We start from the raw sequence: 22539 nt of genomic DNA, 5'->3' as shown, positions 1-22539 counted from the left end.
TCGTTTAGTTAGCTATATCATTTCTTCTTACCTTAGTATAGGAGCTGAATTTTAACTCTATACCTAGAAGTAAATTAAGCTATTGCTGAAAATGTAAAGCCTGTGAAATAAAATGAACATAAATTGCAGATACAAAAACAGTAGAAAATTTTCATCTTATGGATTCTTTGAGCATAGTTCTCTCTCTCTCTCTCTCTCTCTCTCTCTCTCTCTTTTTTGGAAACAAGTACACCAGAGCCTTAGTAAATTAACAACAGTCTTTAGCTGATTTCTTAATGAAAGTTAGTAATTGTTGATTATCGTTTTTATCAGTTTATTGATTTAACTTACAACTTAAATGTTGAATCCTTTGAAATGCTTTGAAAATGGGCAAGAAATATTTGTGCGACATTATGTTGAGAAAATACTGTTGTAAATGGTAGGTGGACACAGAATATGTGAGAGCTTAAGCACCGAAATGCTCTGGCACAGAAAGGGCAGAAGAAATTATAGCCCAAGGAAACACAATGCCACTACAAATGCAAGATTAAACCAGAGACTACTAACAGAAATGAACGAATAGAACAGAGGGATGTAAATTTGCTACAGGACTGAGCAAAGTACGATTCAGTAATATGTGCTTCATAAATACTTGCTGACTGCTGCGGTGGTGGTGTGGGCGGTGCTGCGGCTGGTGGTGGTGAAGAATAAGATATTCAAGCAAAGTTAAGTGAATAACATACTAAGAGAATAAGCAGGAAATGGGAAAAAGATAAGATATTCTTAATAAGACTCTAGGACAAAGGAAAATAATTAAACAATTGAGTTTATCTCTTTTCTCTATATCTAACCATCTTTTAAGTTCTGTTAAATCTACAGATATTTCTTATTGGGTCTCCTCATGGGCACTGCCATGGTCTAAGTCTACACCTCCATCATTTCCCACTTGAATTACCCTAGAAACGTGGGTCCTACATCTGGTCTTGGGCTCATCGATTATCCTGCACATATGCTGCCATTGTGATATTTTGTTAATAAATTGAAAATCTGTTCGTATTATTTTCCTTAATCTCCGTGGTATTTTCCTATGGCCTCCAGGATAAGGTTAAAACAACTTAATTTAGTTCAAAGGGCTTCTGGTGTCCTCTTTCACATCTGCCTTGTTTTCTAGCAACACCAAACTGCCATCTCACAGCTTCACACATGCTGTTCCTTCTATGCTGGATACTCCTTTCTCTTCTGTACGTGGTTAAAACTGACTCATCTCTCATGAGTTTCAGCTCAAGTATCACTTCTTCAGAAAGTCTTCATGACAAAAACATCTGTTTCTGCTGTAATTTGCTGGCTTATGCACCTAACTTCTTGGCATGGCCAAGGCAGGGAATCTGGTTTTCATTTCTGTGTCTGTTGTATGACATAGACTTGGCATTCAACAAGTCCTTGCTCATGAAAGAAAGAGCAGAAAGAAGATGTGCAGCAATGGGCTATGAGTTTGAGCAAAAGTAATAATTCAAGATAATTCAAGGCCCAAACCGTACATATGTTACTTATGTACGGCAGTCAGCCACACTCTGAATAACCATTCAATGCTTGGCTTTCCAGGCACATAGGTTTATATTTATACTTGGCGTTGGCAGAGATTCTGTGGAGGTAACAGACAAAGCTGGGAGAGAGTGCCACAATCTTATCTCACTTGGCAAAAGTTTAAATGCGATCTTAGAAACTCAAGGAGAAACGAACAAACTGAAATATTGCTCTCCAACTTGATCCAGCATTTCTTCAAAGGCAGAAGAGTGTGGTCTTGTAGAGGCAGCTCAGGCTTTAAAGTTGGACAGTCCTGGGTTTGAATCCTGATCGGCACTAGGGAATGATGTGACCTTGAAGATTCTGTATTTAACCTCCCTTAGCCTCAATTTCATTATTTGCAAAACAGAGTAAGTAACGCCCATCCTGCAGGGTTGCTGCAAAGATTAGAGATGCCATGTGTGAGGCCATTATGCCATGTGTGAGACCAGTGTAAGTACCCTTTAAAAAAAAAAAAGCCCTTTACAGGATGCCTCAATTTTGAGTAAGCAGCTGGAATTTGGATCTGAGAGAAAGGAACACATGTGCACCCAAGCAGCGCATAGCCTAACAGGGCCCCAAGCAGTTTTGTTATAAGCTCTTCGCAAATCTCCAATTGTCCTTTAAAGAGTTAACTCGAATTACCATCAAGCCAGCTGCTGAACCCATGGGATTTCCTCTGCAGGTGCCAGCAAGAATAGTCCTGCAAAAAATGAGAAGGTAGTTTTGAAATAAAACTCACACATAAGTACTTGTGACCTTAAAGAGGAAAGAGCCTGAGGCTACAGCCTCCGTTTATATTCAGAGTAATATGTGGGTTTCGGGCTAGTCAGGAGCAGAAGCCATGGAGTTGCCAGTAAAGGCTGCATCGTCTGGGCCTATTTCAGGTTGTCTGGACTGCAGCATGGCACCAGAGCCAGTTGGTAGGAAGAGAGACTGTCTCCCAGGGCATCTGTTCATGAAAATAAGGAGTGAGGTTCTGTGGTTGGCTTAAAGGGCAAATGGATTAGGGTTACAGGATCCAGGAGTTTGCTAATGATCTTTGGAATTCCCTGACTTGTAGTATATCACCCCACAGAAGGTCTCCTTGTGTGTCTTATGTCCTATTTTCTTCTTTTTATAAGAACACCAGCCATAGTGGACCAGCCTATTGCAGAATGACCTCACGTTTACAACTGGGTCTGCAATGGCTCTATTTCCAAATGAGGTCACATTTTGAGATACTGGGGGTTAGGACTTCAACATATGAATTTGATTAGGGGTGAAGGAGACATTTCAACCCATAAGAGATGTGTTGATTGGTTTAGGAAGGAAGCCAAATGTAAACTCCAAAATAATAAGACCTAAAATGATGCTGCCTCTGGATTTATTGGGTTTAGGGAACGAATAAAAAACTCAGCGATGCATGCTAGCCCTGGCTCCAATTAGGAACGATAATTCAAGAGTGATCATATTTCTGACACTGAAATATCTGTACGTTTTTCCAGTAAATAAATAAACAATACAAAGCTCATAAACAAGTGTTAGGAAAGATATTTGTGTTGTTTGTACCGGATTATAAATGATCAAATTAGACTAAAGCCAAATTGCTCTATTTATGTTGGAAAGAGTAGGAGGTTGTAGGAGTTCCTGTACTTAAGTTATCAACTCAGGTTGATTTTACTGCTTTGAACAGTCAGATTTCTTCCCCGGTCGTTTCCAAAAAAAAGTCTTCACCTAGAGATGGAAGTTTTAAGGGAAGCTAAATGCTACCCATTTAAAAGAGGATAGTTAAGAGACGCCTGGGTGGCGCGGTCTGTTGAACACAGGATCCTTGATTTTGGCTCAAGTCGGGATCTCAGCGTCATGAGATAGGGCCCAGTGACAGGTTCTGCACTCAGAAGGGAACCGGCATGAGATTTTTCTCTGCCTCTGCCCCACCCTCTGCGCTCTCTCTCTCTCTCTAGAAATAAATAAAATCTCTAAAAAAAATAAAAATAAAAATAAAAGACTTCAAAAGAGCAGAACAGGCCATTGTACCTCTGCTTTAGCTGCTAATTAAAGTCTCATCTCGGGCTGAGGGTCAACTGCCCCTCCTAGTCTCTCTAATGTCAAGGTCCAATTGTTGACATCGGTTCGTGATGGAACTTTGGAGGCCTCTAAAGGCTGTTCATGATCACATTGAACTTTGTTCAGCCTTTGTTTCTGATGCACATATTGTTAATCTAATCCTGACTTAACGGTTGTGCCAATAAATTGCATTGAATGTTCTTTTTATTTCACCACTGTATTTACATACCACCCCCTGTACTTTTCAAAAAGCAAAATAGTGGTTCACAAGACATGTACTTATGTTCCAAGGAAGTGATGCAATTGCTTTTGGCAAAATAATGAAAGTTTCAGCATAGTTCTAAAGTTCTCTTTGTATCAACATTTCTCGCTGTGTTTTCAGTTAGAGTGGGAGATTTTGCCAACAACCGGCTGTTACTAATCTGGTTCACAGCTGAATAAATCATTTTCTTGAAAAGGTTCCCCATCAAAACCTAACTATAAATGCCTATAATAACCCAGGGTATCTATCTACACACCCCTGGTTATAGGAATTAGAGGAGCTGCAGATATGATCCATTGACAACACCTACCATGTACTTAATAATCTCACATTTCACATTTCGGACTCTGAAACTATAAAAGGAAGTAGCCCTTCTTTAGGGCAGAGATAGCTGTCCACACCTGCAGATGTTCTCCTCTCAGGCGAGGATGGAAACAGCTCCTGGGAGTGGCATAAATGGGAAAAGTTTAGTTAAGACCAATCTGAGACTGGGCACTGGGAAATTCCTCTGTCTCTTAGGCTTACATGAGATATCTGGTCAGTTGTCTAAAAAATTAATGTGGAATTGTGTAGAGAAAGGCGACCAGTGGCCCTGAACTATATTTCTGTAGTAACTCCAGTGATGAATACATGATAAAATCAAAACAGAACTTAAAGTCTTTCAAGCGGGAGGTTCTTCTTTGTGGACCAATGACCAATGTCTGATGATATTATTACAAGTGTTACAAGAAGTTTTTATGTCTCTTGTGTCACTACCTGGGAAAGAAGATGGGACAAATGACTACAAGTGCTTCCAGTCTCTACTGATAGAACAATATCAGATCAGAGAATGTCTCCATCACATTTTAGAACCATTCTTAATAAAGATTTTTCTTCTTCTTCCTCCCTTGTCCCCTCTCTTGCCTGCCTCCCTCCTCCTGTTTTTCCTTCCTTCCTTCCTTCCTTCCTTCCTTCCTTCCTTCCTTCTTCCTTCAAATATTTATTAAATTACTGAATCTATTTGATTGTGTGCTACTAGGGAATAGGAGTTAGAGAATGATGTGAATCTATATAATGCAAAGGGAAAGAAGTGACATATTTAAGGTTTACAATATATAAGGGCTTCATGTTCACTATCTCATATCATGCTGCCCTTCCACGAGACTGTTATTGTAAACTTCTATTTTAGAACTGAGAAACTTGAGGCCCATCTCTGGAATAGGGCTTGATTAACTCACTTTCCCGAGGTCTATAACTTTAGATGGTGGGGATTCCTATTCCAACCCAGGTTGCTTGGCTACAGAGCTTGGCTGTTTTTTTTTTTTTTTAAGATTTTATTTATTTATTCATGAGAGACAGAGAGAGAGAGAGAGAGTCAGAGACACAGGCACAGGCACAGGGAGAAGCAGGCTCCCTGCAGGGAGCCCGATGTTGGACTCGATCCCAGGACCCCAGGGTCATGCCCTCAGTGGAAGGCAGATGCTCAACCACTGAGCCACCCAGGGGTCCCTGGATCTTGTGTTTCACTGTAACCTTCAAGAGGTTCCCAATGCTTAAAACTGCCAGCAAATAGATAAAATGCTGGTAATTATATTAGCTATAAGAAAGCAATTATGGAAATGATGGGATTTAAAAATATAGCACCCCCTCATGAATAAATAAATAAATCTTACCAAAAAAAAAATAAATAAAGACTAACCAGGAGAGCTGCCCAGCTCAGAAGACCTAACAAGTTACAGGTATCCTCTTTGTCGTCTTGGGTTCAGGTTCATTGCCCTTCTCCACCTAAGTCTCAAAATACTATGTTGGAGCTTTAGTCTTCTAATGTAGGCTAATTCCTATGGAAACACAGCTATTTTAATGAATGATATAATAAGAGCAGTTTGGGACAGTGGAGTGGGAGGAGGGCAGAGAGCCTCAGGTACACAGAAAGGGACAAAGAGGAGGGCTCAGGACTAGGGAGGAGCGTTTGGGGAGAGAAGGGGAAGTCAGAAGGGATAAATGACAGGTTTTTTTCCCCCATTTCTGCAGATTATTCAGATCCAGTCCTTCCTACATGGATATGTCCTTCTAGATTTTCAGTTTATTGACTGTTACCCTTCTCAAAAATGCCTATTCTCATTGAACATCATCTATGGTTTGGCACCCCGCTAGGCACTTGACAAATTGTCACAGCACACTTATGTTATTGTCCTTTTTTTTTTTTTTTCAGCTGAGAAAAAGAGGGATCAGAGAGCAGGCAAAGTAAAAGAAGGATGAAAAACAGGGCCATCTGAATGCAGACCTCCTGACCTCCTGCCAATTGTACCGTGTGCCATACTTCCCTTCACAAGCATGTGAGGGAACCCTCCCAAGGCAAGAAAATGACGTTATACTCTAGCAGCAGCAGTGACAACAAATATTAGTTTCCCCAAATATTAGTTTCTTAAAACCACAAAAGCTCTTATGCACCGCCCCCGCCCCCCGCCCCAGCCTGTCTGTTGAAAGTTGGGCGAGGAGACTCAGCAGCAAGCCACCCTCATCAGAGACTCGGGCTACCCTAGGGCTTCCAACAGGGCTGGAGCCTGCAGCAGGGAAGGGAGAGCCCTGGAGCAGCACCCACCCACTTCTAGAGCAAGGGGTACTCGGGGCCCACTGAAGGGGTGAGGGAGAGGATCCTGCCACGTGCGAGATAAAGGAGAAATGGAAGGTACTAGAGCAGCACTACTATGCACACCAGAACCTCAGTAGTTAAGAGTAGAATAAAAATGAAGAAATTAATGGCAGAAGGACTTCGGCTCCTTTTTTGACTCCAAGCGCGGCTTATTTTAAGCCTATTTTGTGTGTTGACTTACTTGCCCGGCAGAGAGTTTCAGCAAGCAGCGCCATTTTAAATTATGGGGAGATACGGGCATATTTTTAGCAAAGCTGAAAAAACAGGTTGGTCATGGAAATTATCCAGTTTAGACATAACAGGGTATGGCTCACAGTTGCTACAAATTGCTGCTTTAGCAAATGGAAAATTTTTCACACGCAGGGGGTTAACACAGCAGTTCTCTGGAAGAAATGCAAGAGTGCTTAGGTACTTTGTGCAGAACAGAAGAGTCTGGAGTGCTTGTGGGACTTGGTGCCCTTTTTCCGATGAAATGGAAGTCATGGATTTGTGAACTAAAAATATCTCCAGGCCGTCCAGGTTATTAAAGCGTGTTCTTTTTCGAAGATTTTTATTTATTTATTTATTTGAGAGAGAGAGAGAGAGAGAGAGAGAGAGAGAGAGAACCAGTTGAGGGATGTCAGAGAGGAAGGAGATGGAGAATCTTGAGCAGGCTCCAACCCAGTGCCAGGCTTGATCTTCCGACCCTGAGGTCATGACCCGAGCAGAAGCTAAGAGTCTCAAGCTCAACTGACTGAGCCATCCAGGTGCCCCTATTAAATTCTAATTCAAAATCTTTAGACTGGCAAAAGCTTCTACTTTTAGGATTCTGTAAAACTTACATTGACCTTGAACCACTAGAGCCAGTGAGTATGGCGCATGGGACAGGCTTTAAGGAAGGGTGGGATTCCAAACCCCCCTACCGGAGTTATCTCCCGTAAGAGCCTTAGTTAATTTCCTATTCTCATCTGTTAATGCGGGAGATAGTGATAAGTCTACATGGCAAGTACCACTGTAAAATGTATTTCTTCCTCCAAAATATATCGTGACCTTGTTCACCACTCTTCATCTCGAATACTCCCATTCGAATTCACACAGAACTCATCTCTCAACTGGAACACCACTGAGAGCCTCTTCATGATGCTTCCTCTTCTTTCTCCAGCCCATTCATTACTCGGTAGACATAGGGATCGTTCTCACCCCAGGACTCTTGCACATGCTATCCCACTTCCAACCCCCACACCCCACCCCCATTTTCTGCATATATATAGCTCTGTCTCTTCCTTTGGTCAATAGCTTAAGTACTTTCTCAAAGCCGTTTTTCTTTAGCTTCCTATCGGTAGTTGTTTCCTCTTGTTTTTTGCTACCTTAGCTCATTTGTTTCCTTCATTGTGCCTACACCGATTTATAACCTGGTTTTCCTTTTCTGTTTACTTCTTCCTTTGTTTTCTGTCCTTGAATATGAGTTTCACAAGAGCAGAGACTGGCTTGATCTTACCCATCCTTGTCTTTACTAGGCACATTGCAGGTGCCAAAATAATGAGCAAAGGTGTGATGAGCAAAGGGAGCATGGAGAGGAAGTGAGATAATTCAATGAATCTTTAAGCACCTGGGTGGCCCCCAGTATCAGCATTCCGTCCCTTTTCTTTACCATGGCTGCCCAATCAGTCTATGCCTCCTCTTTACATCTCTCAGCTGCAGGTACACCGATGTGATTCCTTATCACGTAGAAATGTCCTAGGAACCTAAAGTAAAAGGCCAAAAGTAGAGAAATAGGGGAACAGAAAAGGTTACTCTTGACTTTGATATATTTGTCTGTTCTACATCTGTGCTTTTGTGGGTTATCTACTGACACCCTTACATGATCTTTCCTGTGCCAAATTTAGAGATTTGTAGTCAACTACCAAACATTTATTTCTTACTATCTTTTCCTATAGGGTAGGCAATACTTCCAAATTTGTCTTGAGCAGCGGTGTTGCAAAATTATTTGACTATTTAATGACATTTTCTCTTGTTATTTAAAAAACGAGTGGAAAATGAAAATATAAATATGCATAAGCTAGTGAAAAAAAAGGTCAGAGTGAGAATACAATTAAGGCAAGGGTGACAATAATTCAGCATATAATGGATGGTTAACATTTAGTTGTTTGGGACACTTTGAAATTAAATTGATTAATAGTATACTTACAAAAGAAAGGAATAAATTTAAAGAATGGCATGAAGTGCTAGATTTATTATCAAGTATTATGCCTAAAAGGTTAGGCATAATTATGAAATTTTTATCAATTCCACAGAGAGGAATTGAAAGAATTCCACTCTAAAATGCATCTCTTGCACGTTTGGCTTTCTTATGTGTTTTTAGTCTGATTTTGTCTGAAAGCAGATTGTTCATGCTCCTTTTCCCTCCTGGAGGATGGACAAACCCACTCCCTGAGTTTACTTATGGGGAATTTGTGACTCAGTGAGGGGAAGAAACTAGTCCCACAAGCCTGCTTCAGTTCTTTCTCATCATTTGCCTGAATAATTTTAGAGGCTAGGTCTGTAGGCGAAGGGACCAGTGTTTATTTATTTAAAAGTAGCCCTTCATAGTTTGGGACTAATATTCATTTATAAATGGTGTCTGTTTGGGGATAGGAAACATTTACCAGTGGACAGCCAACAGTTCTAGATGCATGGGAAGAAAGACTCGTAAGGCGTCTTCTGCTTTTGATTTCTTCTTGGTTAATTTATCCCTCCATAGGCTGCAGGGTGGTTACTTCACTTGTTTCTTTTTAGGAAGAATAAAGATCAACTGGTGGAGATCACACCTTGTGTTTCTCAAACAATGCTACTTTAATGAATCAGGTCTAGAAGAATTTTTGTGACTCTCCCACAAGCCTGACCTGCTCCTCAACTCTTGCCAAGTTGTTCTGGAACATGCCTCTGCTCTTTGACACGTTCACTCTTTAGATTCGGTGGGTCCTGAGGTCACTGGACTTGGCCACGTTCTTAATATTGCTCTGGACTCGCTGAATGAATGTTGGAGTCCTGCTCACATTTCTAGCATTTAATCCCCCACAAGCCTATCCCTCTTTTTCTTCTATCACCCACTGCCCTAAAGGCAATTACCATCCTCACTGCACGAGTATTATTTCAAGTTCTCAGTAGCCATCTGAGCTAGTGGTTACCTGATAGCACAGAAGGGCCCAAGGAACTGGTCCAGAGTATCCACATCTTCACTAGACTTCCCACCAGTTTCTCAGTTTCTTTCAGCAGATGACAACCGGATCAAAATATGAGCAGCCCAGGTTGGAATGCATCAGTGACCACCCAGCTCAAGCTAAGGCTTAGCACAAATGCCCTTGACATTTTTCTCTTTTCAGTTAATGGTGCATATCGTTGTTTTCCAAACTCTTTCACAAGGCTTACAAAATTCGCCATGACCTTTACCACGCGTCTAACTTCATCATTCCTTTCCCTTGAACTATACTCTCCTGAACTATTTTACATTTATTTCTTGATTCCAATTTTACACTGGCCATTCCTTGTCTGGAATATTCCTCCCTTCTCATCAATGTCTCAAGTATTTTCTGGTGTTGTGGGACACTTTAAAAGGAGGTGTTCATCCCCTTTGGACAACTTAGAGATGTGTGGCTAATTTAATGTTATTCGACTATTCACATCATTCAACATCAGAAAGCAATTGAGGGCATAGGAGAATGTGGAACTGTATTTTGTACATGGAAAATTATGAAATGCCAAAGTTTTTAAGTGAAGACGTCTCAACCCTGGGGACTTAAACTGTTCCAAGGGTTTTGTAGGAAACAAACATTTTGTGTCTTTGTGTGTGTGTGTTTGTGTGTGTGTGTGTGTAACTCACTCCCATCACTTAAAACTTTTCTTTTGAGCCTATACCACACACTTGAAGAGGCAACGGAGGAGCTCTGCAGATAAGGTACAAAGTATATTAGAATCTAGTCCAATATTTAACTCTAAGAAAGTATTTCAATACCCACAGAGCCTTTGAGAAGCGTGCTCTGACCATCCTTGCTTATCATTCATGATCTCTATCTAGAGGAAACGTTTGGGGAACAGAGTCATCCACAGCAAGAGTAGGGCTGTCAGGAGCAGCACAGACATCTGACTCCTGCCTGGTTAGGAGCATTTAGTGATGAAACCACATTATAGCAAAGAACGCTAGAGTTGGAGTGCCCCCCTGAAGAACCTCCTATACTAAAATGTGTCGGACTAACACTTGATTGGCTATCAAATGTGAGCTTGCACCTCACCTACACTGTCTCTTCATTGTCTCCCCATCTCCATGTTTGGGGTACAGAGACTGAGGACAAAGGTCTCTACAGGAAATGTCTCCACTTTATGACAGAAGTACAAGGATCCTTTTCTGACATGTTTGCTGAAGACTGGAGAATTTACCCTGATGCACACCTTTCAGATTGATAAGAAGGTGGAAACAAAATTTAGATTTTGTAATATGCTTATAGTTGCAACATCATCCTGAAGCTGCAGTCACTATAACAAAGATTTCACGATACCATTCAATAGATCCCAACTTGACCAAGATCAGAATATCCATCTTAATTTCAGACACTTGAACCGAGAACTCACAAACTTAATTAAGCCAAGAATGCAGACTGACTTGAGAAATTACTCACAATTCAGATTAAATGCCTCTGATCATTTTTCTTTCTCAGTTCCTGCAAGGTCTACTTCATTAAACATGCTTATCTGTTTCTGTATAATTAAAAAAAATATCCTGTAAGGGAATGAAGTACATAAAAAAAAATAATCAAATATACTTGTTAAACTACTTGTGTATGAAGTTGTGCCAGTTTCCATTCGTGGTAATTAGGTCATGTCTCTCCACTTTCTTTAAATATTACAATAATGAGTGTAAATTAGTACATTGCTATTTTCAAATTAATGGCAACACATAAAACTCAATGTTCAACTTTGTAGGGAGTGTTGGTTTTATATAACAGGACCCCCAGGCGGTAAAGCATGGTCCAGGCTCTGTCTCAGGCGCTACAGGCAAACCCTACTATCGCCTCACACTGTGTCCGGAGCCCCCACTGAAATCCATGATTGTGTTCTCTAGCACTTACATTATGTTTTGATTATTATGAACATTTAAAAAAATATTTTGTTTCTTAGGATTCTCAAGCACAAACAGTCACCCATTTATCAAAACAAAACAAGTCATAGCATGTATAAATATAAATTTTTAGAACATGTATACACAGATCAATAAACAAAAGTGTATGGAGTGTAAGTGTTTCTAAATGACATCATGCCCTTATTTTAGTTGCAAGGACTCAGCGTTGATGTAGGCCACGCACGACCCCATTGGCTTTAGGGAGTCCCAACAAGGCAACCTGGAACTCCACAACCCCAGTGTCCCACGGTGCGAGACACTGTGTTTTTGTATTGTCAAATGCAGAAGTTAACTTGAGTTATTCTCCTAAATATATGAAGTTCCTCTTTACTTTCAGAAGGTGAGATACGATACATGTGTGGAGCATCTACTTTAAACACGGTGTTAGCCGTACCTCCGTGTGATAGCGTGTCATTCCCACAACGGCCCTGACAGTAACAATCCTTATCCCCATTTTTACCAGTGAGGAAACTAAGTCATAGGGCAGATAACTGACTTTCCCAAGAACATACTAATGAGGCAAGGAAGCGAGCCCAGGCCTGAGGCCCTGGAGTGTATTCCTTTTCTAATTTGTCATGCGATTTCTGGTCGCTGAAACCCTTCCTACGGACTTACACTAGGAATGATGAAAACTTCTCAAGGACATATAAGGGCAAATCAAGGAATGTAGAATGTAGCAGGACCTGGAACAGGACACCTGTGACCATGCACGCCTGATTCCTGGGGCAAAGCCAGTCAGGACCCCAGCCAAGTGCACGGGCCGCAGGGCTGGGCCTCAGTCCTCCGGGAGGGAGGAAGGTCAAGCAGGAAAACTGGAGCAGACGTCCAGGTTGACGGGCTGTGCCAGGGTGGCCTGCAGGCCAGCTCTCCACGGGCATTTCAAGCCCGCCCGACGGGAGGTGCAGCTTTCAAAGGGCTCCCGTGTGTCCTTCACCCACCTCCAGAAGCCGAGTACTTTCAGAGATGAAGAGAGCTTTCTGTGACGTGGGAACTGCCACTTTGGGGTGCTTCTTTCTAATTTCACATGAAGGGCACATCAGCAATATGCAGCTGGACGGGCTCCGGCTCACCAGCATCAACTGTGCACACTCTTTGGAAAAACGAACAGCATTTTGATGCCAAATCAAGTCAGGTTAGGTTGTGTAAGGTCGGTTGTCCCAGGACTCCGAGTCCTTGGAAAGCACCCAGTTCAGCCCCTGGAGTCACTCTCTGGGGCTCACGTACGCACACACACGCCTGTGGGGCAGAGGCCCAGTCTGAGTTTGACATCAGGCATTTTGTAGGAAAGGCCGGAGCCCACGCTCGCAGCCAAGTCTCTCACAGGCTGCATTTCACACAACTGCAAAGCTGCAAAGCTGTGAGGACAACATTAAATGGCGGATCTGCAGCAGGGGGGTGGGGTGCATTTTTTTAAGATTGGCTTTTGTGCCTCCTGGTTCTATTTCTCCATGTTGGAAGGGGTCATGATTGATTTGCTTTTCCGCTCAGAAAATATAAAAATTATGTCTGGGGACATATAATAGGTGACACAGAAATCAAAGCCTTTGAAGTCAGGCATCCTGGGGTTCGAGTAGGACTTCAGCCGTTAGCCAACTCTGTGGCATTTACGCTCTCTGAGTTTTGGGGTTTTCACTTGCAAAAGTACCTCAAAGAGCTCATGTAAAGGATAAATTAGATAAAACACCAAGTATATAGTTAGTACTAAAAAAAACCATTATCTGTTAATATTCCAGTGCCATCTTCAGAGTGGTAGAGATTTTAATGTTAATCGATATGTCATGCACAGTGTTAGTTCCCTTATATCTATATTATCTATAATTTGTATAACAACCACAGCCGGAAACCATGTCCAGATAGATGCTTCTCATTATATAGTGTTAAGTGGACTGGAGAAAAAAGAGTCTAGGGGTGCTGGGTGGCTCGGTTGGGTAAGCATCTGCCTTCATCTCAGGTCATCATTCCAGGGACCTGGGATGGAGCCCTGAGTCAGGATCCCTGTTCAGTGGGGAGCCTGCTTCTTCCCCTCCCTCTGTCCCTCTCCCCTGCTCTCTCTCAAATAAATAAATAAAAATTTTACTTAAAAAAGAAAAAAGAGTCTAGAGACACAGAGATGAATCTAGAGGTTATTAGGATTTAAATTAAAAAAAATTTTTTTAAAGAAGCTATTAGACTGGTTCAGATTTAGGAGGTCTCGTGAAGGTGGTGGTAGAGAGGAGAAGGAAAAACCACTTCGAATTTGGCATTGGAGAACAAATGTTGGCCATGAGGGTAAGGAATAGCAAGGACTGAAATAATAAAAACCCCTTTTTTTATGTGATCTCTCTGGCTAAAATCCACTGATGATAGAGCACTGACTTGGAAAAATATTCAAATGAAAAGGTAAGGCTGTAAAAAGCCATATCCAGAAATGACATGCGAGGTAGCGTTTATCTTCTTCATTCAGTACCAGGAGATTTATTTTTTTAAGCATCTGCTGTATTTCAGATACAGTGCTAGGATCTGGTGCTGTATGATAGGACTTGTCGTACATAATAAAACTTTACTGACTCAAAGATATGTAAGCCGTACTTCTCTGGAAGTTTGAGTTGTACGTGACAACAACAACAACAACACCTCAAAATGGCTTTTGAAAGGGATGTTAATTGCTGAAATAACTGAAGAGTCTCTTGGTGCTCACATGACCTATGGAGAATCCGGGTTTCTCTGAATTTTTTTGCTCTTCCTTCTTCTGCATCGGTTTTATTCTCAGGAGTGTTCTCTTCGTGGTGGCACGATGACCAGCAAAAGCTCCAGACTAGTCATCCTTACTAGTTAGGCAACCTCAGCAGGAAAAAAAAAAAAAAACTTCGCCAACTTCTCACACCTTCTTAATAGTCCTAGCAAAATTCTGGTGATGGGGATGTTCACATGGTTTGGATCCCATTGCCCTTCTTGAACTAGTTACTGTGGCCTGGGCTTGGCCCTAATGAACCTTATGGACCTGAAGAAAGGAAGGTTACTCCGGAAAGAATGACTGAAGTGTTCTTACCAGAATTAAGAAGAATGAATTGGGTGATCAAAAATTACAAATGTTGACTCTCCTATCCAACTAAGCCAAGCAAGCGAGCCCCTTTTGTTGTAAGTTAACAGAAATCAATCTCAAGGGCAGCCCGGGGGGCTCAGTGGTTGAGCATCTGCCTTTGGCTCAGGGCGTGATCCTGGAGTCCTGGGATCGAGTCCCACATCCGGCTCCCTGCATGGAGCCTGCTCCTCCCTCTGCCTGTCTCTCTCTCTCTCTCTGTGTCTCTCTCATGAATAAATAAATAAAATCTTAAAAAAATAAATAAATCTCAAACTAGCTTAAACCAGAATGAAACTTGTTATAAAACCTCATAGAATCTAAGAGCAAGGAATATAATAAGACCTCAGAAGGAACAGGAATGAGGAAATAAAATTAATTGACATTATAACTGCTTCCCCATCTCTCTCTGTCTCTGTCTCTGTCTCTCTCTGTGTAGCCACGTGTTAGTCTTTATTTCTTTATTTTTCTCTGCACAACTTCTGCATTTGGGGTGTGTCTCATTCTTCAAATGTCTGTTTCTCACGACATATGACTATCTCACAAATCTGGAGGTTGTATCTCCTTGGTTTCAGACACTCACAGAAGACCAGTGACCTTATCTGACTCTCACTTCAAAACTAAACCCACCTCTGCACAAAGGGGTAGTTCTTGGGAAAAAGAGGCTACTGTGATGTGGATAAAATACCAAAAGCAGTCTACTACTAGCCCACCAACTTTACTGAAAGAAGACCTCGCTCTTGCTCTAAAACTCATCCTCTGGACCTAGTAAGTATGCAAAGTGATACCCACGCACAACATAAAACAATGGCCATCTGCGTCAGGAGGATGCACAGCAAGAGGAAAACCCCCGGTAAAGACTGACTTACCGGGAAGTGGCAAGCTGTGCGGAAAGCGTTAATCCATCCTGAGGAAGGGGTATTCACCTCCTACCAACGTGCTAACATATCTCAGGAGTTAATGAGGCAGATAAATGAGGCAGAGTCGCTTCCCTCAAAGACTCACAGAAGAGCTGGGGAGACAGCCAGGAGAACCAGTGACTGAACATCCGCTGTGGTAAATCAGGGCTGAAGGAGGGGATCTCCGAAGGCTCCCGAGTTGCAGAGGAGCCAACCTCCTGCTTCGACGAGGGTTTACTGGTTTACTAGGGCTGCTCTGACAAAACACCACAGAATGGATGATTTCAAAAACAGAAATGTACTTTTTCACCGTTCTGGGGGCTGGACTTCCAAGATCAATGTGTTGACAAGTTTGCTTTTTCCTGCGGCCTCTCTCCTTGGCTTGCCAACAGCCACCTTCTTGCTGTGCCCTCACGTGGTCCTTCCTCGGTGTGAGTGCACCCACTGGCTCTCTGTGTGCCCGAATCCCCTCTTCTTGTGAGCACACCAGTCAGACTGGGTTTACCCTGAAGACCTCATTTAACCTGAATTATTTCTGTAAACTCCCCATCTCCGAACACAGCCACATTCTGAGGCACTGAGGGTTCAGGCTGCAACTTTTGGCTCTGGGGAAGGTGGGGGGGCGGGCAACTGTTCAGCTCATAATAGAGAACGACACACTTTCCAGAGGAGCAATATCTGCTTCAGTCTTAAAGGATAAGGCAGGGAAAAGTAGAATTCTGTAGGAACAAAGGTGTACAAGCAAGAGAGGGTGTGACTTATCTATGGAATTTTAAGGAGTTGGGTATGGCAAAATTTGGGATACATATGAGAGATTGGAAATCCATAAAAGATGAAATTGTACATGTAATTCGGGTTTGAATTATAAAAGGCTTTTTTCATATTGGCGTATGTTGCATGGGGGTGGGGTTAAACTCTGGTAACAACTATGCCTCAAAATATAATAGTTCAAATACAACAAAAAATTTATTTCTCTCTCTAGTAAAGTCCGGGGGTGAGGTGTTATGGATCCACCAGGAGTTCTTTTTCACACAGTGGTTCAGGGGCCAGATTCCTTTCATGTAAAGGGTATCAACCACGTGTAAGAGCTGGGGTGCTATGTCCAGCACTTTCTCTTTAAGGTCTGAACCAGCAAGTAGCACACTTCACTTGGGCTTTTGCTGAGAACTAGTCATTTGACCTCTTCTTGTTGCAGGGTTATGGAGGTTATGACACATAGGGGAGGTTTCCAGTAAAAGACTTTCATGGACATAATTCCATTAGGAAAACATTTTCTACGTAGGAACTTCCTCTGTCAGTCTTGTAAGTCATGCTAAATAATCTGGATGTTAGGTTATCTGCTCCTCCCCGTTCAACAGACACTGCATCTTCTGGTGCAGTGCCAGCCACGTCCCAGAGACCTGATGGTGAAGGTCAGAGAAAACAGATTTGGCCTCATTGGGCACCTGGTCATCAGGGCTGCTTTTAACTCTAGCAAAGTGGACATTGTTGCCATCAGTGACTCCTTCATTGACCTCAATTACATGGTCTACATGTGCCAGTATGATTCCACTCATGGCAAATTCCACAGCACAATCAAGGCTAAGAATAGGATACTTGTCATCAATGGAAAGTCCATCTCTACCCTCCAGGCACTAGATCTTGCCAATATCAAATGGGGTGATGCTCATGATGAAGACATTGTAGAATCCCCTGGGGCCTTCACCACCATGGAGAAGGCTAAGGCTTACTTGAAGAGTGGGGCCAAAGGGGTCCTCATCTCTACCCCTTCTGCCATCCTTGTGATGGGCATGCATCATGGGGAGTATGACAACTCCTTCAAGATTGTCAACAATGCCTCCTGCACCAGTTGCTTGCCCCTCCAGTCGAGGTCATCCATGACAACTTTGACATTGTGGAGGGTCTCATGACCCACAGGTTATGCCATCATTACTACCCAGAAGACCTTGGATGGCTCCTTTGGGAAGCTGTGACCTGATGGCCCAGGGGCTGCCCAGAACATCATCCCTGCTTCCACTGGTGGTGCCAAGGTTGTAGGCAAGGTCATCTTTGGGCTGAATGGGAGGCTCACTGGCATGGACTTCCGTATCCCCATTCCCAGTGTGTCAGTCGTGGATTTGACCTGCAGCCTGGAGAAAAGCTGCCAAGTACGATGACATCAAGAAGGTGGTGAAGCACACATCAGAGGACTCCCTCAAGGGCATCCTGGGCTACACTAAGGACCAGATTGTCTCTAACAGTGACTTTAACAGTGACACCTGCTCTTCCATCTTTGATGCTGGGGCTGGCATTTCTCTCAATGACCACTTTGTCAAGCCCATGTCCTGGTATGACAATGAATGGGGCTACAGCAACCAGGTGTGCATGTCTTATGGTCCACATCACCTCCAAGGAGTAAGCCCCCTAGACCACCAGCACCAGTGAGAGCAAGAGGAAGAGAGAGGCCCTTGGCTGCTGGGGGTTCCTTGACTCATCCCCCAATACACTGAGAATCTCCCTGCCTTCACAGTTTCTATCCCAGACCCCCTGAAGAAGGAGATGGGCTTGGAGGAGCCCTTCCTTGTCATGTACTATCAATAAAGGATATTGTACCCAGCTAAAAATTAAAAGAGAGAGAGAGAGAGAGAGAGAGAGAGAGAGAGAGAGAGAAGAATCTGGATTTTATGCTGAGAAAGAGAGCGTGACTTTGGGAGTTTTAACAGAAATGACATGACTAAATTTTCATTTTATTTTTTTTCAATTGTTTAAATTTTCATTTTAAAAGGCAACGCTGGTGTCACCATAAAGAAAGGACTTATGGGGCAATTTAGAAGCAGAGATGATATTAAGGAAGGCATTTTGGAAGTTCTGGCAAGTGGTTCTGATAGGAGTGGAGAGCATGGGGCAGATCCCAATGATATTCCAGAAATAGATACATCATTACTTCTGACTGATTTATTATGAAGAGAAAGGAGGAGGAAAATTCAAGGTATCTTGTGATTCCTGACTTGGGTGAATGAGGAGATTTGATAGCATTCAATGAGGAAGAAGGAGTGTGGGAAAGTCTCAGTTTGAAACACAGTGAGTTTGAGACCTCTGCAGGATCCCAACAGCAGTACTCAGTGAGTTGTTGTATATATAAATTATGTTTTTCAGGAGAGTAGATGAGGTTTAAAATAGATTTTATAGTTATTACAGTAACAAAGAGAGGTAGTTGAAATCACCTATGAATGGGGTCATCTGTAGTGACCATAGATTTGTGTAATGACATAAGAATGTTGATTTCCAACTTCCACTTTAAACCAAAATAGGGTTTTAGGTAAAAAAATAAAAATAAAAATAAGAGTTTAAATAATGCCACGTCGTGAAAGCTATAGGTTATCTATTTCATAAGTATTTAATGGCAAAAAGGAAACAATAATTTCCTGCCAAACATCAGATTCAAATACTGTAAGATAATCATAAGACAGAGAATCATTACAAGTAAGGTGGCCTTTCTGAACTTGAGGTCTTCATACATGAGTACTGCTGTTATTGTATGTACAGTCAATGAAGTTCACATGTAATTAATAACCCCACGTTCTCATAAATACCCACCCAGTATGCTGGCAAAACAAGAGGTGGCCAATTTTATCCTTCCTGGCAAATAACCACCTCCTTTCTGGAAACCCTGAATCATTTATATTTGTATTTTCATTAACTTGTTCACTTAAGGATTGTCTCAATGTAATTACTAGCAGATTAAAGTTGATCATGTGACCCCAGAGTGAGAAACATGAGTTAAAGATCCCAATGAAAGATCCTATTACATGACTGTTACAAAAAACGCCAAATAAACAACTAAATAATAACCAGATGTTAGAAAATGCTTGAAATTTCTTTAGATGATATCACTAAATTCAGGGAATTAAAATGTAAAATATTTTTAAAGTATGGCACCATCATGGAGTATTTTCCAAAACACTAACATTTCCTTTCAGTTAGGATCATTAGGGTGAATTTTGTAAGTCATCACCATAATTTTAGTAGGGGTCACTTACAAATTGTACTTGAGTTTAATTGTACTGAGGAACTCTACGGTGACTTGACTTTTGCCCTGTCCAATCTGGTGCTCAGGCTCAGGTGTGATGTTTGAACACTGACTTTTATATTTGATGTGTTACCTTTTCATCCGCTTCTGAGGTCTGATTTCTATTTTTATTTCTATATCATGAGGTGTTTTAAAGGAGCCTTTTGCTAAAACGCATCCAGATCCTCCCCCATTCTTCTTAAAAGAGGAGGGATATAATAGTATTTTTCAAAATAGATATCTGTAATCCAGACTGCAGAGTCTTTTCATTACAGAAGTTGAGTTTGACTCCAAAATGTCATCATTCACCTTAAAGTTAAAAGCCGATACTTTGAACAAGCGTTAACTCTTACCCGATTTTGATAGGAATGAAATTATAGAACTAACTTGCTATTCATTGGAATAATATAAAAGTGAAATACATTTGAAATCAAGATAGCCAGTTGCTTTATATGAACCATATAAATATAATATATATAAATATATTATAATACATTTAATTATAATATATATAAATATAATAATATTTATATATAATATAAATATAAATGATCAACTTTTACATCTTTAAAAATGTCTTTCATTCGCATGTTCTATATGTAATTAACCATGTAAAATAATAAGGAAGCATCATGGATTCCTTCAGTGGACATAGAGAGTCTTTAAGCTATGTAAATAGGCTTTAGGGGTTCGGGGGCTGACCAAGTTCACATAGGACTGAAGACACCTAAAAGATAATCTCAAGTACATGCACATTTGCAAGATCTTCTTCACCTAATTATTCCTTTTGATATTCTCTGGAAATTTAACTGATCCCTTTTGCACAACATACTGGTTGTGGGTTATGTGGCTTGAATTGGCATCCCCATGCGAAGGACTTCCAAGTCTCTCGGCTCTTCAGACTTCCCACCTCCGTAGCCAATGCCTGGCTGGATGTCACGGTCAACTTAACTTCCCTCAAAACCGACTTCCCAAAGCCTGCTTCTTCCCTGGGGCTCCCCATAACCTGGGCACCAACCCTGGAATCATTCCGGGTGACCTGCCCCTCGCTACGGTCACCTGTGCCAATTCCCCTTCTATATAACATCCTCGAATCTATCCACTCGTCTCTCCTCATTGCAGTTAATTAGTTCAAGTGCCCTTATTTTATGGCTTATTCTAGTGCTTTGCTGCTGCCCCCTGCCTTGCTGTTCCCACTTACCCTCAGCTTCGGTCACCAGATCTATTCACTGTGTAGCCAAAGTGACCTCTCCTTCATATCAGCTCCCCAGGCTGCAGCCAGAAAGATATTTCCAAAGCATAGAAATAATCTTGGCACTTTTCTGATTAGAAGTCTTAAGGATTTCTCATTCCTCCCAGAATAAAGTCCAAACTTATTAGCACCACATATATGGCCCTTAATAATTGGGACCCTTTACAGCTCTATTCTATTATTTATTTAGTTCCTTCTGAATGTGCCAGGTCCCTCTACAGCGTTTTGGACTTTGTTGAGTGTTGTCCTCACCTCAAACCCTGACCTTCCCCTCCACCCCTGCCTTATCTTCTACTGTCTCTCAGGACTTAGCCCTGATCTTATTTCCCTGGTGAATCTTTTCCTGACCAAATGAGGTTGCATTTTATATTCTTCCCATGTATTCCATCAGCACGCTGTTCTTATCCCAACGTTCTACTCATCACATCATATTTTAATAATGTTTATCTATCTCTCTTCATGCATTTAGAGCTCCTTAAAGTCTTCATTGGGGGCAGGAACTGTTATTCTTTTAAACCAGTGTCTCCCCAGTGTCTAGCACCAACTTTGAAATAAAGTAGATACTTCATATTCACCGATTGGATAAATGAAAACCAATTAGATGCTCCTTGCGTGGAAGCGACAGGTGCGCACATTTGATCATTGGCTGTCAACATGATTCCGCCCCAGTCAGGATTCCTTTACTGGTTTGTAACTGACACCACAGTGGGCCCAGGGGAATCTAGGAGCAACAGGGAGCAAAAAAACCCCAGGGCTTCGGGGAAGAGTTTCTTAACAGAATTGCGAGGCGGCATCAAGAGCAACTGCCTTCAAATCTAGGACATAGTTTGGCTCTAGTTCCTAACACACAAACCTCGACTTACTGTTGCTGAATAGGAAAGGCTTAGAAGAAGGAAGAGAGATGGTTAGTGAAATCTCAGAGTCAATGGACAGATTGCACTTGCTTTCTTTTTCCTTGGTTCAAAACCAGCTTCTAGGAAGTGTCTGTATTCCACACATTTTCCCCGAATCCCTCTTCTACTCACTAGAAAGTGACCTTCGGCAGTTATTAAATTGCTTGTTTTTAGATGGAAAAACAGAGATAATAACACCTGTTCATTACTGCCAGGAATAAATCATATAGGGAAATTGCCTGAAACAATAAATGGAGTAAATGTAGGGTTTTTTTGTTTGTTTGTTTCTTTGTTTGTTTTACGTTGTATCAAATAGTGTGACTTTAGAAAAAATGCTAAGAGGAGCCAGCAAGTGGAGAATCTGACCATGGAAGTTTGAGAAAATGGAGGGGAAAATCAGAAAGACCTCCTCTGGTTCTTTACTGTCCCAGCATCTGGGAAAACAGCAATAGTGTCCACCTAGAATAGAAAAATGTGTACCAAGAATAGAAAAAATGTGTAATGATGCATAGCAGCTGACTCTCACGTCAGAAGGAGTTGTTTTTTCTCAGGCTTTCATTGTGCATTTGGAAGTGTCTGGGAATAAAGCATGACCTGTGCTTTCTGTGCTCTGATGACCTAGTCTGAGGTTGCCTGCGATACAAGGGACCAAACCCATGTGAGCCCCATAAGGAGCTCAGGGTCTGGCCCTGCACGCACGGCCCCCTCATTAGCTGTGCTCCCTGGTGTCAGAAATCTATTATGCCGAGAGAAGATTCATGCCGCATTGTAAG

The 22539-nt window shown here is 41.8% G+C and overlaps 1 protein-coding gene across 5 annotated transcripts in view; it reads left to right on the top strand.

Annotated features, from left to right (window-relative positions):
- The window catches only part of PTGER3 (prostaglandin E receptor 3), a 179854-nt gene that overhangs the window by 78776 nt on the left and 78539 nt on the right, over positions 1-22539 (top strand). For 2 of the 5 annotated variants that reach the window (XM_055339660.1, XM_055339659.1), the window contains one exon: positions 6045-6600. The exons of the other annotated variants lie outside the window; for them this stretch is intronic. In XM_055339660.1, coding sequence (XP_055195635.1) covers positions 6045-6080 — 36 coding nt within the window. In that variant the 3' untranslated portion in view covers positions 6081-6600. Of the gene's footprint in view, positions 1-6044; positions 6601-22539 lie in introns of those variants that run through there. 5 annotated transcript variants of the gene reach the window in all.

This window comes from Nyctereutes procyonoides, unplaced genomic scaffold, assembly GCF_905146905.1.
Source record: "Nyctereutes procyonoides isolate TBG_1078 unplaced genomic scaffold, NYPRO_anot_genome, whole genome shotgun sequence".
In the NCBI taxonomy this organism is placed as follows: domain Eukaryota; kingdom Metazoa; phylum Chordata; class Mammalia; order Carnivora; family Canidae; genus Nyctereutes; species Nyctereutes procyonoides.
The sequence above is the reverse complement of the archived record's forward strand: the minus strand, read 5'-3'. Positions and strand labels throughout refer to the sequence as shown.